The sequence below is a fragment of the Simochromis diagramma genome, unplaced genomic scaffold, assembly GCF_900408965.1.
Source record: "Simochromis diagramma unplaced genomic scaffold, fSimDia1.1 OVJJ01000367.1, whole genome shotgun sequence".
In the NCBI taxonomy this organism is placed as follows: Eukaryota; Metazoa; Chordata; class Actinopteri; order Cichliformes; family Cichlidae; genus Simochromis; species Simochromis diagramma.
The window spans coordinates 452,249-475,100 of NW_024387288.1; the positions used below are offsets into that span (position 1 = coordinate 452,249).

The window sequence follows — 22,852 nt, forward strand, 5'->3', positions numbered from 1 at the left end:
CCTATTACTAGGCTATGAGAACACAGCAGGACCTCATCTACACCCCATCACCCGTCACCATGGCAACTAGAGCTTTCCTAAAGACCATTAGCACAAAGACCCTCATCAGGTCTCACTTAGAAAACTCAGAAAGCTGTCAGAGCTTTATCAGCACCAATGATTCCCCACACCCTTACATGTCACCAAGAACCATTACAGCCTCTCACATGACCGAAATAACATCAGTGATCATCAGAAACTTGACTGTCCGGCATGTTTTTCATTTTTCCTCCTGGAATAAGAGGCTCTCAGTTGGCTTGTACCAGGAAGTGCCTCAAGAATCCAGTCCCTGTAGGACAGCACACATGCGCATAACAGCCTTCCAAAGCACACACTAAAAGATGAACCTGCTCCTCGCTGTCACAGGTCGTGTGACAGGAAGCCTCTGAGGTGGGGGCTATGGAGGGTGTAATGGGGGGTTCTACAGACACACAAGTTTATAGGAACATGACCTGACTGCGAGGTGTTGAAATGAGTCATGAAGCAGCAGGTCTGAGACACCGGCATGTTGAAACCTGACACACTTGTTCACAGTGTCGCCACTGGAACGACTGACAGCAGGACTGGAAAACATCAAGTTTGGAGGCAAGCACACAAAAACACGTCAACATTGGAAACATCTGCATTGATTTTGATTCATATTTTGTTCAAACATGACTTTTTTATGTTGAAGTTCTTTTAATTTTTTTTCTTAAAGGAAATTGAGTGAATGCTTTTATAATTATCACTGTGGAAATATCGAGGTGGTTGTATGTATGCTGAATGAAAAAACTTTGCACACTTTCTTTTAACCTTTAAAGCCGGCGTTTTGCATAATACATTTTTAATCCGGTAGCTCTTGCCAAACCCGTAGCTGCGCATAATTTTTTTGCTATGAAACGCGCGAGAGTTGTACCTTACATCTATGCCTCAGCTTGTCCTCGGTCACGGTTTCCTTCCACATATCTAGTTGCAACTGCATAAAAAGCACTTGCAGCAAACACACATATATTCCAGAAACCACGCTTTGCCGATCCGATCCGCTGTTTTGTCACACTTCCTACCGTCCCTCACCGCCGAAACTATCGCCATGTCCGCCATTGTCCTGCCCGAAACCGCGAACGTGACGTCATTTTGCGGAAATGTAGTTTTTTACCATCAGGGCTTTGCGCTCTATGGTGTTTTTCCAGTATTTCCCTTTGACTTTATGCCTTTCTGTGTCGTTTCTGGGATGCTTCGGACTCTCTATTGCCCTGCTGGATGTTTTTTTGCTGCGCATGCGTGTCTTTTTGCAAATGTGCCCTATAATATTTCTTTTGTTTTTCCTGCCTGTTATCCATGTGGTTTGTTTCAACAACCCTAACCCTATGCCGACACCCTCCTACATTAAATCTTTCTGTGTGTGGAGACACTATTCTTGTCTGCCCTTTTTTGTATTCCGTTTTGCGGGCCTAGCCTCTTCCATTTCTCTCCTCGTCCCCTCTCTGTTCCCCACCCCCCCCCCGGCTTTTCCCTTTTTTGTCGTTTCTCGCCTTCTTTGCCCTTTTCTGTCCTTCCTCTGCCCTTCCTGCCTTCCCCCTCTTCTTCCCCTTTGGGTCTCCTCTTTGTCTTGTGTCTCCCCCTTTGCAATTTCCCCCCCTGGTCCCCCGCCTGTCCCCCCTCCTCTCCGTTCTCTGGCGGCTTTCTTGTTTTTCTTTTTCGGTCTTTTTCTGTATGAGTTTCTAATGGCCCTTGGTAGTAGGGCTGTTTGTATAACAATATGTATATATCGGATGACGATATGAAAAAATCTATCGTTTCATATTACACTATCATTTTGTTTCGTGGTGTCAAAAAATAAACCTGTTTATGGCACATTTTTTTCATGGTTTTTGATGGTCACTGTAGGGGCTATATTAATCTCTTAAAGTTCTCTCTTTCTCTTATATTTAAAATAAACCACACTACGGAGAGACAAGCGGCTATTTTTACAACGCTGTCATTAGCAACAACGACAGTAACCACGTGTGTGGCTCCGCTGTTTATTTCCACATAAACCTTTCACAATGAAGCTGAAGAGCCTGTTGAGATTGTTCAAAATAAACTGAAATGATGACAAACAGAAGGCCCAGTCAAAACAAATGGAGCCCTTATTCCTAAATGAGAGGCCACCCTCTGTAGCATGGACATGGTTTGGTTATGAAAAGTCTGACACGGACAAGAAAACTGTAGTATGCAAATTATGGTGCAATCGGGTTCCCCACGTCAGACTCAGAATCGCGTGAAAGAGTATGAAGAGAGTTTACAGATGAGAAGCAAAAAAAGAGCCGTCAGGTGCTCAAAATAAACCTTAGACTCCAACGTTAGAACAGGCTTTTCCCGCAGCAACGCCGTGTAATAAATACTCACAAAGAAACGCAGCCGTTACAACTTGTGTCCAAAAAGTATCGTTTCGTGCATCAGTTAAAAACACTCGACTCCAGCTACACGACACTCAGCTGAAAGCACTTCACACAAGTCAAGCTGCCCGAGATTCACAGAATTTACAGAAAATGTAAAACTTTGTGATTTATGTCATTGTTGGGACGATAAATATCTTATATCGGGATATGAGATTTTAGTCATATCACACAGTCCTACTTGGTAATGTTCTCACAGCATGTATGAGGTTCTAATGGTTCTTGATAGTGTTCTCACAGCATGTATGAGGTTCTAATGGTTCTTGATAGTGTTCTCACAGCCTGTATGAGGTCCTAATGGCCCTTGGTAGTGTTCTCACAGCATGTATGAGGTTCTAATGGTTCTTGATAGTGTTCTCACAGCCTGTATGGGGTTCTAATGGTTCTCGATAGTGTTCTCACAGCCTGTATGGGGTTCTAATGGTTCTCGATAGTGTTCTCACAGCCTGTATGAGGTTCTAATGGTTCTTGATAGTATTCTCACAGCCTGTATGAGGTTCTAATGGCCCTCGGTAGTGTTCTCACAGTCGGTATGAGGTTCTAATGGCCCTTGGTAGTGTTCTCACAGCCTGTATGAGGTTCTAATGGTTCTTGATAGTGTTCTCACAGCATGTATGGGGTTCTAATGGTTCTCGATAGTGTTCTCACAGCCTGTATGAGGTTCTAATGGTTCTTGATAGTATTCTCACAGCCTGTATGAGGTTCTAATGGCCCTCGGTAGTGTTCTCACAGCCTGTATGAGGTTCTAATGGCCCTTGGTAGTGTTCTCACAGCCTGTATGAGGTTCTAATGGTTCTTGATAGTGTTCTCATAGCATGTATGGGGTTCTAATGGTTCTCGATAGTGTTCTCACAGCATGTATGGGGTTCTAATGGTTCTCGATAGTGTTCTCACAGCTTGTATGAGGTTCTAATGGTTCTTGATGGTGTTCTCACAGCCTGTATGAGGTTCTAATGGCCCTTGGTAGTGTTCTCACAGCCTGTATGAGGTTCTAATGGTTCTTGGTAGTGTTCTCACAGCCTGTATGAGGTTATAATGGTTCTTGATAGTGTTCTCACAGCCTGTATGAGGTTCTAATGGCCCTTGGTAGTGTTCTCACAGTCGGTGAGAGTTTTTTGGTTCCTCAGTATGTCCTAGATCACAAAACAAAGTGATTGTGTCAGTCTGTGTGATAACCTCCACCTTTCTGGGACTGTCAGCAGACTAAAGCAAGCGCTCCTCTGAGATTGACAGCAGGAAACACGGAGAAACCAAAGATATGTTAAAAACTGTGAGTGTGTGTGTGTGTAATTGACGGCTCACACACTGTTAGTGTTGTGACACACACACTCTCAACATTCGCTCTGATGGCACTCGTCTCTTTCTTCAACTCACTTTTATTTATTCATTTTAGTGCTGATCAATTATGAAGCAGCCTGCGTGTGTGTGTGTCGTCAATAATGGATGAGTGTGTCCATCATACAAGCTTTAGGACTTAGAGCTCAGTGAGGCGACTCAGCGTGGTGGCAGATAAACAGGACTTCGTCATTTCACATTCTGCTTCATACCCTCATCTTGATCACTGATCAGTGCGACAACTCTTCACGTTCCATCAGGATCAGCGAGGCCGTCTGAACATCTCCCTGTGATCTGTGGTGTGTTCAATCAAACTTATTCATCCTCTGATGTATAAACGAAACTCTGATAAAGCTTCACTGATGTAACAAACATTTGTTTTCAGTTCAGGCCGTCTAGAGAAGGCTGTGTTATCTCTCTGCAGTCACTTGATGTTTTCTTCTACTTCATTATTATTATTATTATTATTCACATACACACTGCCATGTAAAAACAAACTTTATTACATTTAGTAGTACATGTAGTCAGAGGTAAACACGGCAGAACAATCAAACACATTCTCATTCAACAACACTGATTCTTGCATTTCCCATTATGCACCTGGACACTTTGTAACCACGTCTGTCCTCTGTGTGCTCACTCATCTGTTTATTCATGAAAATCAGATGTTTGCAGAGCTGATGAGTCCTTTAAAGACAGAGGGAGGAAAGCTCTGAATACAAACGCCGTGTGGGTGGAGCCTCAAAATGAATCAATAACATCTTTAAATGCTTCTTGAGACATCCATCTGCTGGACGAGCAGCTGCACACGATCAATACGTTTAAAGCTGAGGGTGGTAAAAAGCCTAGGTGTCAGTATCAGAGCTGATCCTGAGAAGCAGACATTGATAAATCGAGTAAAACTGAAAACCTGCACGTTTGGTGGCACCAGAAGTCAGAGCGAACCCAGAAGCCGAGGAGAGCCGAGCTGGAATCCTTCCGCTTATAGAAAGATGAAGAGTTGAGCATCGGTCATGAAATAAAAACCTTTGTGTGTGTGTGTGTGTGTGTGTGTGTTAACATCCATTAAAGTGTGTGTGCTGTTTGTTGAGGCTTTTAGAAAAATATCACATGAATATTTGAGGTTTTTCTCTTTCCACCTCAGATTTTCACGCTCTGCTCAGCTCTCTGACATTTTAGTGCTTTTACTTCTGTGCTTGGTTCTCCGATGTTCCAGCGTTACGCTGTCTAATACTGAGAAGTCGTCATCAGGCCTTTATAAGTGAGACCCAAGCTGATTTTAAGCAAGCAGCTGGTGGAGACCAAACGAGAGCTAAAAGACAGCGAGCACTGCTCAGAGGATTGCCAACACAATAGACGTCTCAGTGGACGCTGACATCATTGTCCCAAAGTCGCAGCATCTGTTTGTCTCCCCCTGGGAATGATTGCGGAATGAAGTTCAGACATGAGAGACAAAATGAGAAATGAAAATTGAAGGCGAGCAAGTTCATGAATGTGTTTGTGTCAGTGTGAGGCAGCATGATCACCTGTAGCACAACGTTCATGGCAGACCGTTCACCTGTACCGTAACGTTCATTTGTAACAGAACGTTCATAGCAGACCGTTCACCTGTACCGTAACGTTCATTTGTAACAGAGTGTTCATAGAAGAACGTTCACCTGTACTGTAACGTTCATGTGTAGCAGAACGTTCACCTGTACCGTAACGTTCATTTGTAGCAGAACGTTCACCTGTACCGTAACGTTCATTTGTAGCAGAACGTTCACCTGTACCGTAATGTTCATGTGTAACAGAACGTTCATAGCAGAACGTTCACCTGTACTATGACGTTCATGTGTAGCAGAATGTTACCTGTACTGTAACGTTCATGTGTACCGTAACGTTCATGTGTACCATAACGTTCATGTGTACCATAACGTTCATGTGTAGCAGAACGTTCACCTGTACCGTAACGTTCATTTGTAACAGAACGTTCATAGCAGAACGTTCACCTGTAGCATAACGTTCATGTGTAGCGTAGTGTTCATATCAGAACGTTCACTTGTACCGTAAAGTTCATGTATAACAGAACGTTCATCTGTACCATAACGTTCATGTGTAGCAGAACGTTCATGGCAGAAAGTTCACCTGTACAGTAACGTTCATGTGTAGCAGAACGTTCATAGCAGAACGTTCACCTGTACCGTAACGTTCATGTGTAGCGTAACGTTCACGTTGAAGAAGGTGATCTGAGGTCAGCCAGTCAATCAGCTGGAGCTGAATAGGGGCTCACGACTGGAGGCGGCGCCCTCTGTGGGTGACATGCTGTACGACAGGTGCTGCGTCCGCACGCTGACCTGTTATCAGTCAGTCAAGCACGACGCTCGTTTCTAGCCTCAACGTCTTGATGAATTCAGTTTTATCTTTGTGTTTTCTCGTCGTGTTCGGTGTGTAAAAGCTGATCTGTGATCAGTGCTGAGCTCACAGGATATGGAGAACCTGATCTGTATTTAGACTGGATTCACTGGTTTCCAGCTGCTCTCTCACTAAGCGGCTGTTCTGGTCAGCGCCTTTGATCATCCATCACTGATTCTCATCTCTCTTCGTCTTCATCCCTCCTCTCATATTAAATCTCCTGGAAATGAAAAATTAAACCTCTCCTCCTCCTCCTCCTCCTCTCCTTCATCTTAAAGTCACCTTCAGACGTTCATCACTCGTCTCTCTGCCTGTAATCTGTTCTTCTGTGGTGTTTAAAGTGAACACATGTGACAGCGGCACGAGGAAGAGTGTGGACAATCCATCAGACAGGAAGTGACCTCAGAACATCCACAGAAAAAAGAGAGCAGTAATAATTCTGAGTGTGTGTTTATGTGTCACTTTATGAAAGGTGATTTGTTCCTCATACAAAAACATTAGCATCACTGATTTATGCACATATCTGCAGCATGTCATTAGCTGGTAAGCGTTTATGGCCACAGACTGTAGGGGGCGTTAGGCTACGAGCCATTTATATGAGCTCAATTCGGTTAATATGTGTTAAAGAAAAGGGCTGGACGATGTGGAACAAAATGACTTCTATCGATTTTATATTGACCGGGTTTCATAATTCTATGGAGGCAAAGTTATTTCACTGTAATCGTTTAACACCCAGCTCCAAAGAAACGCCGTGATAAAGGAGGAGAAAGCGAGGTTCTCATCATAAAACTCTGAAAGGTTGAAATTTCCTGCTTTTCACTGAGAACAAAGCACCAGCTGTGTGTGTGTGTGTGTGTGTGTGTGTGTGTGTGTGTGTGTGTGTATCAGCAGGGTGAATGCTGGAAATCTGTTTCCATCAGTCAGGGTCGTGTTGGCTGAAAAGGTCACAGGAAGAGGGAGACTCAGAAACGCAGAGGGAGACGAGTTCAGCTTTTTAAACCCAGCAGAAGATTAAAAAAAGACTCATGTGGGCAACAAACATGTCCTGGTAATGTGGAGAATGAGAGTCCACAGCTTGTGTGTGTGTGTGTGTGTGTGTTACTAATTATTAGATATTGAAACCAGCGCACTGAAGACTCTCCCCCCCATTCTACTTTTAAATACTCTAGGAACAACAAGTAAGCCTGCAGTGCGAGAGCGAAGTGCTCTAATAGGGTGATATGGTACTACAAGGTCATTAAGATAAGATGGGGCCTGATTATTTAAGACCTTGTATGTGAGGAGCAGGATTTTGAATCCTGGATTTTAACAAGAAGCCAATACAGGAGAAATCTGCTCTCTCTTTCTAGTCCCTGTCAGGACTCTTGCTGTAGCATTATGGGGGCGACCGTGGCTCAGGGGGTTGGGAATCGCATCTGTAACCGGAAGGTCGCCGGTTCGATCCCTGGGCTCTCTGGCCTGGTCGTTGTGTCCTTGGGCAAGACACTTTACCCTACTTGCCTACTGATGTTGGCCAGAGGGGCCGATGGCGCGATATGGCAGCCTCGCTTCTGTCAGTCTGCCCCAGGGCAGCTGTGGCTACAACTGTAGCTTGCCTCCACCAGTGTATGAATGTGAGAGTGAATGAATAGTGGTATTGTAAAGCGCTTTGGGTGCCTTGAAAAGCGCTATATAAATCCAATCCATTATTATTATTATTATTTTGGATTAGCTGAAGGCTTTTCAGGGAGTTTTTAGGACTTCCTGATAATAATGAATTACAGTCGTCCAGCCTGGAAGTAATAAATGCATGAACTAGTTTTTCAGCATCACTCTGAGACAGGATATTTCTAACTTTAGAGATGTTGCGCAAATGGAAGAAAGCAGTCTTACATATTTGTTTAATATGTGCGTTGAAGGACATGTCCTGGCTCCTCACAGTGTTACCGGTGGCCAAGGTAATGCCACCCAGAGTAAGAATCAGGTTAGATACCATATTTCCAAAAGTTGAATCTGTTCATCTGGACTTCTGGTTTCAGTCATTATGCAAATGTACTGTTTATAAGATTGAAACCTGCAGTCAGCTGAGACTGAAGAAGCCACTTGGATGACTGATGAAAGGTTTCTCTCACTGAAAACGCTACGTCCAGATGAACAGAATCAACTTAAGCATGCATCAAGACGTTAGATACCATATTTCTAAGATTTTCAGGGCCGAGTACAATAACCTCAGTTTGATCTGAATTAAGAAGCAGAAAGTTAGCGGCCATCCAGGTCTTTATGTCTTTAAGACATTCCTGCAGTTTAACTCATTGGTGTGTGTTATCTGGCTTCATGGACAGATAGAGCTGGGTGTCATCTGCATAGCAGTGTAAATGTATGCTATGTCTTCTAATGATGCTGCCTAAGGGAAGCATGTATAATGTAAACAGAATTGGTCCTAGCACTGAACCCTGTGGAACTCCATAATTAACCTCAGTGTGTGAAGAGGACTCTCCATTTACATGCACAAACTGGAGTCTATTAGATAGATATGATACAAACCACTGCAGCACAGTACCTGTAATACCTACAGCACGTTCTAATCGCTCTAATAGGATATTATGGTCGACAGTATCGAATGCTGCACTGAGGTCTAGCAGGACAAGCACAGAGACGAGTCCACTGTCAGAGGCCATAAGAAGATCATCATCATTATCGTTTATTTATATAGCACTTTAAAAATACACCTGGTAGACCAAAGTGCTGTACAATACAAATATAAATATAGTAATAAAATAGCAAAAAGCAGACATAACAATAAAATTAATAAATAAAATGTCAGTTACCCACAGAGTTAAAAGCCAGGGAATAAAAATAGGTTTTTAATTTGGACTTAAAAACTGGCACTGATGTAGCCTGTCTAATATGGAGTGGAAGGCTATTCCAAAGCATCGGTGCTGCAACAGAGAACGCTCGGTCTACTGTAAGTTTCAGCCGTGACTTTGGGACTGAAAGCAGCAACAGCTGCTCAGCTGACCGAAGCGAGTGAATGAGGACATGGGGCTTTAACAAATCAGACAAATAAACAGGTGCCAGACCCTTTAGAGATTTAAAAACCAATGAAAGGACTTTAAAACGGATCCTAAATTAAATTGGAAGCCAATGTAGAGAGGCCAAAACCGGAGTGATGTGGTCGAATTTCCTTCTGCCAGTTAAAAATCGTGCCGCAGCATTTTGCACTAGTTGCAAGCGTGATAAAGTGCCCTGCCCAACCCCTATTAAAAGAGAATTGCAATAATCTAAATGTGAAAAAATAAAGGCGTGAATAACACTTTTCAAGTCACGCTTGGAAAGAAAGGGCTTAACCTTTGATAAACGTCTGAGGTGATAGAATGCTGATTTTACCACCCCGTTTACGTGACCAAAGGTAAGTGCAGAATCAATTTTTACTCCGAGATTTGTGATCGAACTCTTTAAATGGGAAGTCAAAGCGGCAAGATCAACATCTGGAGCGTTAGAAAAATGATTTGGGCCAAATAAGATCGCTTCCGTCTTCCGATCATTAAAATTTTAAACGTTTTTGGCCATCCATGCTTTAACATTACTAAGGCAGTCAAGCAGAGGTCGACTTGGGAAACTATCAGAATGACTAAAAGGTAAATAAAACTGGCAGTCATCTGCGTATAAATGGAATGACACTTTATGTGTTTGGAAAATCGCGCCAAGAGGCAAAAGGTACAGTGAAAACAATAACGGCCCAAGAATAGATCCCTGTGGAACACCCCAAAGCAGAGGGGATTAAGCCGACCCCAACTTAACACAAAGTCCCGTTTGAGAGATTTTAACCACAAAAGTGCCAAACCAGAAATTCCCACACAGTGCTGTAAGCGGGAGATCATTCAAGTAGTCCATCAACTGAGTATAAACAATCCTTTCCAGAATCTTACTAAGAAAGGGAAGCTTAGAGATGGGTCTAAAATTTGATATGACTGAACTGTCTAAGCCTGGTTTCTTAAGTAAAGGATGTATGACTGGATGCTTAAACTCCCTAGGTACTTGACCAGACAAAAGACTAGTCTCCAAAAGTTGATTCTGTTCATCTGAACGTAGCGTTTTGTAGCTACGTCCAGAGGAACAGAATCAACTTTTGGAGATTTGCTTTCCTGGATGATTGACAATGCATCAAGACAAAAGACTAGTATTAATAATGTTCAGAATGTGTGGTCCGATGGTAGGAAATCCCTTTTTGAGAAAATGGGGAGGAACAACGTCATTTGGAGAGCCACACAGTTGAGCATTCAGCACAAGTTCCTCTAAATCAGGTAAAAGAATTGGTAGAATAGCAGAGAACAAACCTGAGCAAGAACCATGCATGGCTGGGTCAGCAATAGATAGAGTCGGAGGTCTCAAACTAGCAATCTTGTCCACAAAATAATTAAGAAACTTATTGCACATAACCTCAGAAGAGTGCAAAAGAACATAGCCTTCTGTATTAAGTACAGAATTTCTAGATTTATATAGAACACGAGGGTTATGCAAGCTGGCAGCAATAAGTTGGGAAAAATAGGAGTGCTTGGCAGCCTTTACTGCTTTCTGATAGACTTTCCAGCTAGTCTTAAGAGCTTTCTCTTTTTTCCACCGTCTTTCACATCTTCTACATTCTTTTCTAGCGGCTCTGGTAAAATCAGTTAGCCAAGGAGCCTACGTCGAGGACAGATTTACAAGCAGAGTCCAAATAAGAAAATAGAAAAAAAGAATAAGAAAAAAAGAAAAGCAGCTCTTTACACCGGACCCAGGAGGGAAGGCAGCTTTACTTTGATAAAGTCAGCCAGGTCATTTCATCGTCTTCAATATTGATTAGGCAGAAAGTTTCTGATCAGATTTAGCACTTCAACATTTAGTCTATAAATCTTAAAAGAAATTGTCCATAACCACAGCTTCTAATTCATTTGGTTTCTGAGTTCCAAAGACCCAGAAAACTGAAATATTAAATAATAAATAAATAATTTAATATAGAATAATATAACAATATAACATAATTTTTTTTTTTTTGCTATTACTAATATCTAATTTTCCTTTAAAAGAAAATAAACCTGAAGAAGATAAAAACAGATATATTGATTACTGTCCTGATTGATTGATTGGCTGGTTATCTCCGTTCCCTGAGCTCACTCTGAGTCTGGAGGTTGGTGTTAGCATCTTACCTTTGCAGGTGTCTGACCTCGCAAAAGGTTCACCTTACTGTCACAGTCTGACCTAACATCAGTAATCTGAGTACACACTGGTGTAATCAGTAATCTGAATACACACTGGTGTAATCAGTGAATGCTGTGAACATGGCGCTCTGTAGTTCCTGACGGTTGTCATTTGTAGTTTTTGCCATGTTGTGGAAAACTACCTGGTGATGTCAGCGACTGGGTGCACTGGCTCCAAGTTAGATTTAAATGTCAGCCCAAAAAATGATGGGATGGAAACCATGACGACCACACACACAAACACACACACAGGTTTGATCAGAGGGGAATGGGAGGATTTTATGTGATAGCGTTCACTCTCCCCTCGGGGATTATGGGTAATGGGATCCACCTCAATGCCCCCCCCCTCCTTCCCTTGACCCCCGACCCACATTGTTGCCGTAGCGATGTCGCTGTGTGAGTGTGTGTGTTCCCTGCAGACAGAGCATTTAAGTCGACATCTCTCTTTCAGAGCAACAATCGAGGTGCAGAAACTCACAAGTGCCTCTATTGTGTTCAGCTAAAAGCCTGCAGTGTGTGTGTATGTGTGTGTGTGTGTGTGGTCGATTGCGGCTGCACAGAAAACTTCTTTCCTGTTATTGTGCCCCACACACACACACACACACACACACACACACACAACCACAAACGACAACAAAGAACAGGAAAGGTATTGTTCACCAGCTGCAGAAAATACCTGAAAACACACACACACACACACACACACACACACACACACACACACACACACACACACACACACAGGGGTTTGTCAGGAGAAATTGCTCTTTCCTGCTCTCATCTATCATTCCCCCTCTGAGTGGATCGCTGTCTGTCATCTTGAAATAAAGCACTTAGATTGGCCACTAGAAAGACTGTGTGTGTGTGTGTGTGTGTGTGTGTGTGTGTGTGTGTGTGTGTGTGTGTGTGTGTGTGTGCGCGCGCGCGCGTGCGTGTATGTGTATGTGCATGTGAATGCGTGTGAGCGCGCTCAATTCGAAGCCTCCTTTAATCTCCCTCTCTGTGTCTCAGAGGGAGCTCGGGTTTTTTCCAGTGTTGGTTAAAATCTCTGCTGGAGGCTCAGAGGGGGGAGGGGGGGGCTCTGTGTGGCTCTGAGGAGCCCAGACTGGACGGGCTGTAATGGTTCCCAGATGGTTCCATCTGTGTTCATGCTGTGTGTTAATAAAGTTTGAGTTGAAGTCTGTTTCCGTCCTCAGTGAAGCGTCAGGGTGGAGTCTGCAGTGCTGGATACCCATTGGTCCACTCCTCAGGCTTCTATCCAGCTGGATGTTGGTGATGCTGCAAGGTTCGGGTTTAGTTAACAGCCACTGGTTTTATATGTTTCTGCCTGTTTGGAGACACACGTGATAAACAGGAAACATGCAGGGTGACTGGGAAACACAATCCCTGCTAATCATCTGTTTCTGTTTCCATGTTTGTGTGGAGTGCTGAATTATCAGCTGATCATCATATTGTAGGGGAGCATCACACAGGCACAGATACCTGCTGATAAAATCCCAGAATTTCACTCATTAACGTGGAAATGAAACTCTTTACACATAAAGGCTAATATACCTCACTGAGCCTGGACCTAAGTCTGTCTGTGATGTCGGGTCGTGTTCAGCGCCATCTTCTGTCAGTATGGGATGTCACGTCATGTGATTGGTTGGTTGGTGCTAACAGACTCGCATTACTTTATGTTAGCTAACTACTGACAGGATGGATACCTCAGAGGAAATTAAGGGCACTTAAACTAAACATGAGTGTGAGGGGATCACTTTAGTGCTGCAGCAGTGAGTTCATGTTGAACCAGGACAGACTGTCCACTTTACTGTCTGTGTCTGTGGCAGGAAGTGGCTGTTCACTGTTTGGCTAGCTGCACTGAAACGGTAAAATCCAGCTGTTAGCTGTGATGTTGATGTTTGTAAAGCACCTTATAAACGAGGACTGTGGAGGAGGAGGAGAGCCGGTTTGAGTCACCAGACCAACCGGCTGGATTTTTCCTCGTCTGGTCGAATGTGCTGAGTGTCAGCTATTTTATGCAGTGTAATCATCTTTCTTTCAACAGCTCGAAATATTCACACCACAAACATAACTGTTTCTTACCGAAGCATAACTGGGAGTCCTAACATCCATCAGCATGTCCGTAAGAAAACAGATGGACGTGTGTGATGGACAACAAAAAGAAACAAACAGAGGTTTGAGGAAGAGATGGCACACCTTATTTTCCTCACATCGTCTCACTGGCTGGATTACTTCATATTAGAAGTGAGGAAAAGCAAAGCCCAGATATAAGTGAAGCAGACTGTAACGAGGTGTTTTTCCTACGGACATGTAGATGCATGTCAGAATTTGCAGTCGTGCTTTGGTAAGAAGCATAGTTATGTTTGTGATTTGGTGTGCATGCAGTGAGCTGTTCTGTTGCATTTGATTATCAGTCATACAACACGTACACATGCTGCTTCAGTCATTAACACCAACAGGAAGGTCAGCCGATGGAGACGAGGCGTGCCGATAAAAATGCTGAGCGATGAAGAAACTCAGATGGAGGTCACCTGGTCAGGTCCTAGCAACTCTGATTGGCTGAGCACCGAATGACCCCAGAGCGAGGCGCCGGTTTGGCGACAGTTGGCAGCAGAGCGGAGCTGAGCCCTTTGCCAGCTCTGTTTTCACTTTACACACATAGAGGATTTTAGAGACGTGACAACGTGACGTTCACACTGCTTCCTGCAGTTTAAGGACAAACACCCGAATCCTCCGTCAAAGAAAACATGTTTACATCCATCAGAAGTTAAGAACAGCAGCAACAGGGCAGGAGCTTCAGTTTACTTTCATCATTGTGGAGAGGATAAGAAGGGCTACAGGTGAGCACAGGTGTGTCTCAATTCATTATCCTCATCACATGTTCCTGTTTGTGTGGTCTCCGTGTTGGTTTCAGATCCGATGAACGGCCCGCGGCGTCTTGAAGTCGTTGACATCCAGTCCAAACAGGTGGCGGTTCGCTGGGAACCATTCGGATACAACGTGACACGCTGCTACAGCTACAACCTGACTGTGCAGTACCGCTACAGACCTGCAGGGGCCCTGAGCAGGTACACACAGGAAGCAAGAGGGAGGGGCCAACAGGTGAAGAGAGGGAGGTCCCAATGGTAGAGATAGTAATGAACCAAATGAAGTGAGAGGGAGGGGCCAATGATTGGCAGAAGAGAGTAATCATACAAAAAGAGAAGGAGGGTCCAGCAGAAATTAGAGATAGAGAGTTGGACCACAGCTGGATGGAGGGCGTGGTGAACAGGTGAAGGTAGGAGGGGCTCTGAGGTGCTAGGAAAGAAGGAAACTGTACTTCTTTAAGTTTCATTTCATCCGAGAAGCTTCTTCAGTTCTAAACCAAATGGTGGAGAGTCCCAGGTATTTAAACCCTAGTGGGGGTGTCCCTTATTAGGGTCATTGAACCTCTATTGATCATGTGACTCACCACATGAGCCAAGGTGTGGGTCATTATCAGCTGAGGTGTCAGGTGTTACCAAAGGTCACTCTTTCGAGTATGCCGGTGTCCACATGTTGGACAGACAAGACAGATGGTTTGAGAGACGAGTGAAAGAAGCATCTATGTCCACTGTGAACAGAGGGCGGGGCTTACGACACAAATGTCTGCCATCTACAATCCTTCCCAGATGCCTAAACACCCACTCACATCCTGGGCCGTTGATCTTAATAAGTCACATGATGGAGTGGGGCTAGATCTCACAGTGGGTTCACCTGAAACCTCTGCTGATAATGACCCACGCCTTTTTTCACCCACTGGCTAATGTGATGAGTCACATGATCAGTAGTGGGTCCCTCATAAGGGACAACTTGATAAATAGATGAATACCACTCAACTATTTGGTTTAGAACTGAAGAAGCTTCTCAGATGAAACTTAAAGTCTAGCTGCTTTCTTTCCAAGCACCTGCTGTTTCTCCTGCAGGGAGCCAGCGAAGGAGGAGGTGCGGGAGGAGGAGGTGTATGACACAAGGAGCACCATGCCGAAGCACACCGTACGCAACCTTCCACCCTTCACCAACGTCAGCCTGAGACTCATCCTGAGCAACCCCGAAGGACGCAAGGAGAGCGAGGAGCTTCTAGTGCTGACAGACGAGGATGGTAAAACTCTCCCTTGAGTCACAGTGGAATCACAGCAGAGTCACAGTAGAGATATAGTAGAATCAAAGGAGAATCACAGTAGAGTCACAACAGTTTCACAGTAGAAACACAGTAGAGTCTACTGCTTTGTCCTCCGATGGTAACCTATGGTGACATTTTGGTTTCAGTTCCCGGGGCAGTCCCCGTGGACTCGATCCTCGGCAGCAGCTACGAGCAGCAGATCAGCCTGAGCTGGAGGGAACCGCTGCAGACCTACGGCTTGATCCGGCAGTATGAGGTAAATGCATACAACTCCCAGCAGGCTTTGCAGTCTCCCAGTCAGACCCCATGAGTCATCTGGGTCCCGATGTCTGTCTTCTCCCCAGATATCCTACAAAGCCTTGAGCTCCTTCGACACGGAGTTTGACCTGTCCAATCAGAGCGGCAGGGTGTTGAAACCGGCCAATGAGACAAGCCACATGTTCACCGGCCTCTACCCAGGCTCCACCTACTCCTTCACAATAAGAGCCTCCACTGTTAAAGGCTTTGGGCCCCCTGTTATCACCCAGTTTACCACCAAGATCTCAGGTAGGACTGTCAAACTAAGAGCTCAGATTGTTGTTTTTACTTTAAATGACTGCAATGAAGGAAGACAAGGTGAGCTTATTTTATGTATCACAGTAGCACAAAGCGTTCACAAGTTTCTGCTGTCTCAACATGGACAGAGAAATATGCTCTGCCTAGATTTTACCACACATGCGTCACATGACCATAACTCTGGAGTAGAGAGAAAATTCAAATGTTTCCTGAAAGATGTCATTTTACAGCCAAAACTACAAAACAAGTTGGGCTGGGTGAGAAAGGGTTAACTCAATAGTGCTTCTCACTGGCTCTTACTGACATTTTATTTTGAAAAGCCAGTCGTGTGTTTAATCCCACGGAGCTTTCAGTCACAGTGTTCAGGCGGGTGAGAGTAAACAGGCAGACCGGACTCGGGTTTTCCCGACACAAACAGTCGAGCTAGAAGGAATCAGCTGATTCCACTGTGTCCTGTGCGCTCGGGTGTGGTTCTGCTCCTCGCCAGGCCTTTGAGTCATTTCCACTCTTTGCTTCAGTGTGAAGGTAAATCAGGAGGGAATGAGCTGAACATGTTGTAACTCCTCCTCCTCTTCAGCTCCTCTGATGCCGGCGTACGATCAGGAGTCTCCTCTGAATCAGACCGACTCCACCGTCACCGTCCTGCTGAAGCCCGCTCAGAGCCGTGGGGCCCCGGTCAGGTAACGTACCTGTTCAAATATTCAGCAGCATCAATCTCCCACTCCATGAACATTTCATGACGTTGCTGTTAAAGATTAAAGCGCCGACGTGTACCGCTCTGAAGCAGGAAGTCAGGCGACAAACTGCTCACATCACTAACAGGAAATTAAGACTTGTCCTGAAATTAAAAAACACTCACTGTCTCACACACACACACTCACTGCTGCCCAGAGGGAGGCGGTATCTGCAGTAACAGTCGTCATGTCAACAGCTGAGTGGGCTCTGTCATCGGGCTTTAGCGAGGGATTTGGTTAATTAACAATCAGCGGGCGGGGCTAATCAGAGCCCACTTCTAACACAGAGGATTACCCAGGGATTATCAGCTAATGTGTCAGTCTCACACACACACTACAAACAGACAGGAAGCAGTGTGTGAGACGGCGTCTCAGACAGGAAGGCTCTGCCGCTGATAATGAACACCTGCTTGTCACATGACCACAGGCCAAGAGCAGTGACCTGAAGGTGGAGACACTAAGGTGAGCTGTAATGGAGAGACTGGCAGGTATATTTGCTTAATCTAATGACACCCGGTTACACCAATCGGAGGTCACTAAAATCAATATCGAATCGGTGTGTAACTTTGCCAAAACGATGTGGGACTCTGTAGTTTTCTCTGGTCCCCTCCCCAATCAGACCAGGAGAGACATGTTTAGCCGCGTGTTCTCCTTAAATTGCTGGCTGTCTGAGTGGTGTCCCAGAAACGATGTGGGCTTCATAGATAATTGGCAAACCTTCTGGAGGAAACCTGGTCTTGTTAGGAGAGATGGCATCCATCCCACTTTGGATGGAGCAGCTCTCATTTCTAGAAATATGGACAAATTTATTAAACCCCCCAAAATATGACTATCCAGAGTTGGGACCAGGAAGCAGAGCTGCAGTCTTACACGCCTCTCTGCAGCTTCTCTCCTCCTGCTACCCCCCCAAAAACCTATCTCCATAGAGACTGTGCCCATCAATCAGCAGATTTCTGGCTCCCAGGTGTGTTTCATACAGGTAAGGAGCTGACACCGGGAGCCTTCTCAACTCGTTAGCTGTATGAAAGACAGCTGTCCATAGAAGCAATCAGTATGTCCAGATTCAAACTCTGCACCATGACCAAGACCAAACAGCTTTCCAAGGATGTCAGGGACGAGACTGGACCTACACAAGGCTGGAATGGGCTACAGATGACAGGACAAAGATGACAATAGGTGGTGCGATAACTCGCAAATGGAAGAACCATGAAATAACTGCTCATTTCGCTCAGTGTGGAACTCCACGCGAGATCTCACCTCACGGAGTCTCTATGATAATGAGGACACTGTGTTTTAACAGACCTCTCTGCATTGAATCATATCTGTTATTAACCTCTGTCTCTCTTCCACAGCATGTCTTTATCCTGTCTTCCTTCTCTCACCGCAACCAATCACAGCAGATGGCCCCGCCCCTCCCTGAGCCTGGTTCTGCCGGAGGTTTCTTCCTGTTAAAAGGGAGTTTTTCCTTCCCACTGTCGCCAAAGTGCTTGCTCATAGGGGGTCATATGATTGTTGGGTTTTTCTCTGTATCTATTATTGTACGATCTACTGTACAATATAAAGCGCCTCGAGGCGACTGCTGTTGTGATTTGGTGCTGTATAAATAATGATTTTTACTCATTTTAATTCTGAATAATTTGCTAAAAAAAAGATGAAAAACACAAAAGTGTCATTGTGAAATAATCACAGTGAGTCTTTCCGTGATACTGCAGCAGCCCCGCGTGCAGAGACACACAAAGTGTTGCATGCTGGGTAGCTGGTGGCCTCGACGCTTGTGCGTATCTACTGATGTACTGCTTGTGTTAACGAGCGTGGAGTAGGCTTTGGCAGTGGGCGTGGCTTTTGGTTCTGCAGTTAGTGTAAGTGCAGCTCGTACGCTTGCTGACTCCACATATCTGAGCCATGAAGCCGAGGATCAGTGTAGGGTCTTCCTTACACTACAAAGCGACTGTTGTTGCGATTTGAAGTCATCCAAACATGAATGTCGGTTTCGAGCTGTGAGTGTATCCTCTCAGACCTTCTTTGGATGGAGTTTGGTCCATATGACGGCGTTTCTCTCCACCCATCAGGAACCCTCAGCATTAAGTGAGAACAGTTTAACCTCACCCCACCTCTGTAGCTAACCACCAGACAGCAGCCCGACGTCACCAACCCTCCATGTAGGAGCGCGACGGGAGCCTATTCAGCCCCAGGGTAGGACCTGGACAGGCCCCCGTCTGTCGCAGGGCTAGCACATAGAGACAGACAACGACTGGGAGAGAACCCACGCAAACACAGGAGGAACGTGCAAACTCCACACAGAAAGACCTGATGGTGGAATTAAACTGTGAGGCAACCGTGCTGCCACTGCTGTGTGACGACTGGGTGGATGAAACCCAGTGAAGCTGTTGGAGGTGTATGTCAGCTGTTTATTCCTGCCTGCGTTTGCTCAGCAAGAGCAGTTCCAGCTCCACTTCAGCTTTCTTTGGTTTGCTAGATGTCTGAAAAGAATCTCACGGAAGCACCTGCACATGCTCGTCGCCACTTCAGCGAGTGGCCGTGTTTTCTGTGCAAGCAGCGAGAGAGCGCTGCGAACGCTGCAGATCAGTCACTCGAACGTGACTCTTGTGTTTGAGTGGGGGCGAAGAAAGAGGAAGCTGAAAGGAGGAAAATGGATCTTTTCAGCTGAAGCGAGATCTGTTTTTCCTTTTGTGTAGGGGCGAGGCGTGTGTGTGTGTGATTTGCGCTGTGTTAATCGACATGATGTCTGATGTGAAATCCATCAGATTGAACAGATGCTGCTCCGAGATACGATTTAAGGTCTGCGTGTTTATATTTAACTTTGTCTCTGACACCAGAGTGTGTGTTGGCCTTCAGGCACACACACACAGATTCAAACACACACGTATGTAGGATACGCGCATCACAGGACAAAAGGTGTTGCCGGCGGCGACCTGCAGCTGTAATCAGATTACTGTCTCACACACACACACAACAAGTCCTGCGACTCGAGCGTGGAGAAATGTGATTGGAGATGGAACGTCAACGACAGAGAGGAGAAGAAAGGACATAAAGAAAGAGACAGATGTGGGGGGGAGGAGAACTGAAAGAACGAGGCAGAAATGATCCAATTTGTTCTTCTTCTCTTCCTTTCAGAGGCGAATTAAAAACAGTGTGTTTGTGTCTGTGCGCCTTCCTGTCCTCCATTAGTTTCCTGTCCAGCAGGAAATGTGACAACACTGCAGTTTCACCCTCCACACCTTCAGATGTGTGTCAGAAACTGTGTGTGTGTGTGTGTTGATATATGACTTCTGTCCTGAACTGGACTCCTATGAAAAACACAACTATTGTTTCCAGCGTCCCTAGGGACACACGCCGTCTTAAAAACTAACCGTGCTGCATTCAGGTGCAGCCCAGTGTGTGTGTAAACCACATACAGGCTCTTCTGCTGGAAAAGAAAGTTTACTCTAGAGTCACAATACTTTCACTTCAGTTCAGTTCAATTTTATTTATACAGCAACAAATCACAGCAGTTGTCCCAATGAAAGATCCTGTTATACAGAGAAAACACTAACAATCAGACGTTGACCTTTGAGCAAGCATTTGGTGACAGTAAGGAGGAAAAACTTAACTGGAAGAAACCTCAAAACCGGGCTCAGGGAGGGGCGGGGCCATCTGCAAACAGGATAAAGACATGTCCCAATTCCTAAGCCAGCCTTCAGAGGACCCGGCCCACATAGGCCGGGTTCTCTGAAGGCCGGTGAAATTGGCTGTGAAATTGGACGGTCGAGCCTTCAGTTTTGCGTCACCGCTGTCTCGGTGGAGTTTAATAAACTCGGCTGTCTGCTCCTTGTTATTTAAAATATAACAGGACACTATAAATATAACAGGAGTAAACTCTCGACCATCTCACACTTCTGTTTAATCAGGTTGACGTTTATTCAACTGTGTGAAAACTAAAACTTTAATCTCAGCCAAACCGATTTACTCAGGAACAAATGAAACATTGAAAAAAGCCAAAAATTTACATTTATAAGTTATCATAGTGACTTATATATCATGTTTAACCTAAGTAGTGAAGACCATGGGGATCTGAAATGATGTGCCGGGAGTCCGCTGCACTCGCCGGCTTCAGTGACCCTCGAGCTCCCGGCTAGCTATCGAGCTGGTGGGTAACAGACGTCTCCAAACACATCAGAGCACTTTTACAAATATGTGATGTCTTGATAAACCGAGCAGATATACTCCATTGCCGCATTTGAAAAGTATTTTATATTATTATACAAATATTATAAATAATAATTGAATTAATAAAGTATTTCAAAGAGTAATAAGAGTAAGTTGCTTCTGCCATATTTGGAAACTGGAATTGGCGGGGCCGCGCTAGGAATTCTGGGATATGGTGGACCACGAACAATACACCCGACCCATCCTTCAAATCTGGGGAAATAAAGGACGCATTTGGAGCACCCTTCATTTCCTGGTTGTGACGTAATCGGCCTTCAAATGCGGCCTCCAAATGATGCGGCCGAGGAATTGGGACATATCTAAAGACATGCTGTGGAAGAGAGCTGGGGATTAATAAGTGAGAAGAAAGAAGAAACACCCAGTGCATCATGGGAATCCTCCAGTAGCCTACACCTATTGCAGCATAACTAAGGGAGGATTCAGGGTCACCTGCTCCAGCCCTAACTATATGCTTTAGCAAAAAGGAAAGTTTGAAGCCTAATCTTGAAAGTAGAGATAGTGTCTGTCTCCTGAATCCAAACTGGAAGCTGGTTCCACAGAAGAGGGGCCTGAAAACTGAAGGCTCTGTCTCCCATTCTACTTTTAAATACTCCAGGAACAACAAGTAGGCCTGCAGAGCGAGAGCGAAGTGCTCTAATAGGGTGATATGGTACTACAAGGTCATTAAGATAAGATGGGGCCTGATTATTTAAGACCTTGTATGTGAGGAGCAGGATTTTGAATTCTGGATTTAACAGGAAGCCAAAACAGGAGAAATCTGCTCTCTCTTTCTAGTCCCTGTCAGGACTCTTGCTGCAGCATTTTGGATTAGCTGAAGGCTTTTCAGGGAGTTTTTTGGACATCCTGATAATAATGAATTACAGTCGTCCAGCCTGGAAGTAATAAATGCATGAACTAGTTTTTCAGCGTCACTCTGAGACAGGATATTTCTAACTTTAGAGATGTTGCACAAATGGAAGAACGCAGTCTTACATATTTGTTTAATATGTGCATTGAAGGACATGTCCTGGTCAAAAATGACTCCAAGGTTCCTCACAGTGTTACTGGAGGCCAAGGTAATGCCATCCAGAGTAAGAGTCTGCTTAGATACCATATTTCCAAAAGTTGATTCTGTTCATCTGGACGTAGCGTTTTGTGGGAGAAACGTTTCATCATCATCAGGTGACATCTTCAGTCTCAGCTGACTGCAGGTTTCCCCAATCTTGTAAATAGTACATTTAAATAATGACTGAAACCAGCCCACTGAGGGAACAATGGGCTGGGAGGTCGGTTCCTTAATCATAATTATGCAAATTCTCATGACCATTGATCAACAACCACTGATCAATGTCCATGAGGACCATTCACAGAGAGTTGGGGAATAGCTTTCTTTAGGAGCCTTTCCAGCTTTGACAAAAGTCCAGCTGGGATAACCACATTTACTCAGGGCCTTCTTGATGTTCTTCTGCCGCCCTGGCTGCTGTGTCAGTGGGGATGGTGTTCGCTCTGTGTTGTAGCTTCTTGATGACACCCAGTTTGTGCTCCAGTGGATGATGAGAGTCAAACCTTAGATACTGATCCGCATGTGTAGGTTTACGGTACATGTCAGCTTTTAGATGTCCCCCATTACTGATGGAAAGCTCACAGTCTAAGAAGGCTAACCTGCCACTTTTCATATCCTCCCTGGTGAATTTGATGTGTCGGTCCACTGAGTTAATGTGACCCATGAATTGTGGCACGTCCTGAGATTTGATTTTCACCCAGGTGTCATCCACATATCTGAACCAATGGCTTGGTGGTGTTCCAAGGTAG

At 44.8% G+C, this 22,852-nt stretch overlaps 1 protein-coding gene across 1 annotated transcript in view; it reads left to right on the plus strand.

Moving 5' to 3' along the window:
* The first annotated feature begins 11,197 nt into the window (after nucleotides 1-11,197).
* LOC120716332 (receptor-type tyrosine-protein phosphatase mu-like) overlaps nucleotides 11,198-22,852 on the plus strand; it is an 87,505-nt gene continuing 75,850 nt past the window's right edge. The window contains exons 1-6 of the mRNA XM_040003833.1: nucleotides 11,198-14,244; nucleotides 14,319-14,472; nucleotides 15,349-15,524; nucleotides 15,692-15,801; nucleotides 15,890-16,091; nucleotides 16,678-16,780. Coding sequence (XP_039859767.1) covers nucleotides 14,324-14,472; nucleotides 15,349-15,524; nucleotides 15,692-15,801; nucleotides 15,890-16,091; nucleotides 16,678-16,780 — 740 coding nt within the window. The 5' untranslated portion in view covers nucleotides 11,198-14,244; nucleotides 14,319-14,323. The remainder of the gene's footprint in view (nucleotides 14,245-14,318; nucleotides 14,473-15,348; nucleotides 15,525-15,691; nucleotides 15,802-15,889; nucleotides 16,092-16,677; nucleotides 16,781-22,852) is intronic.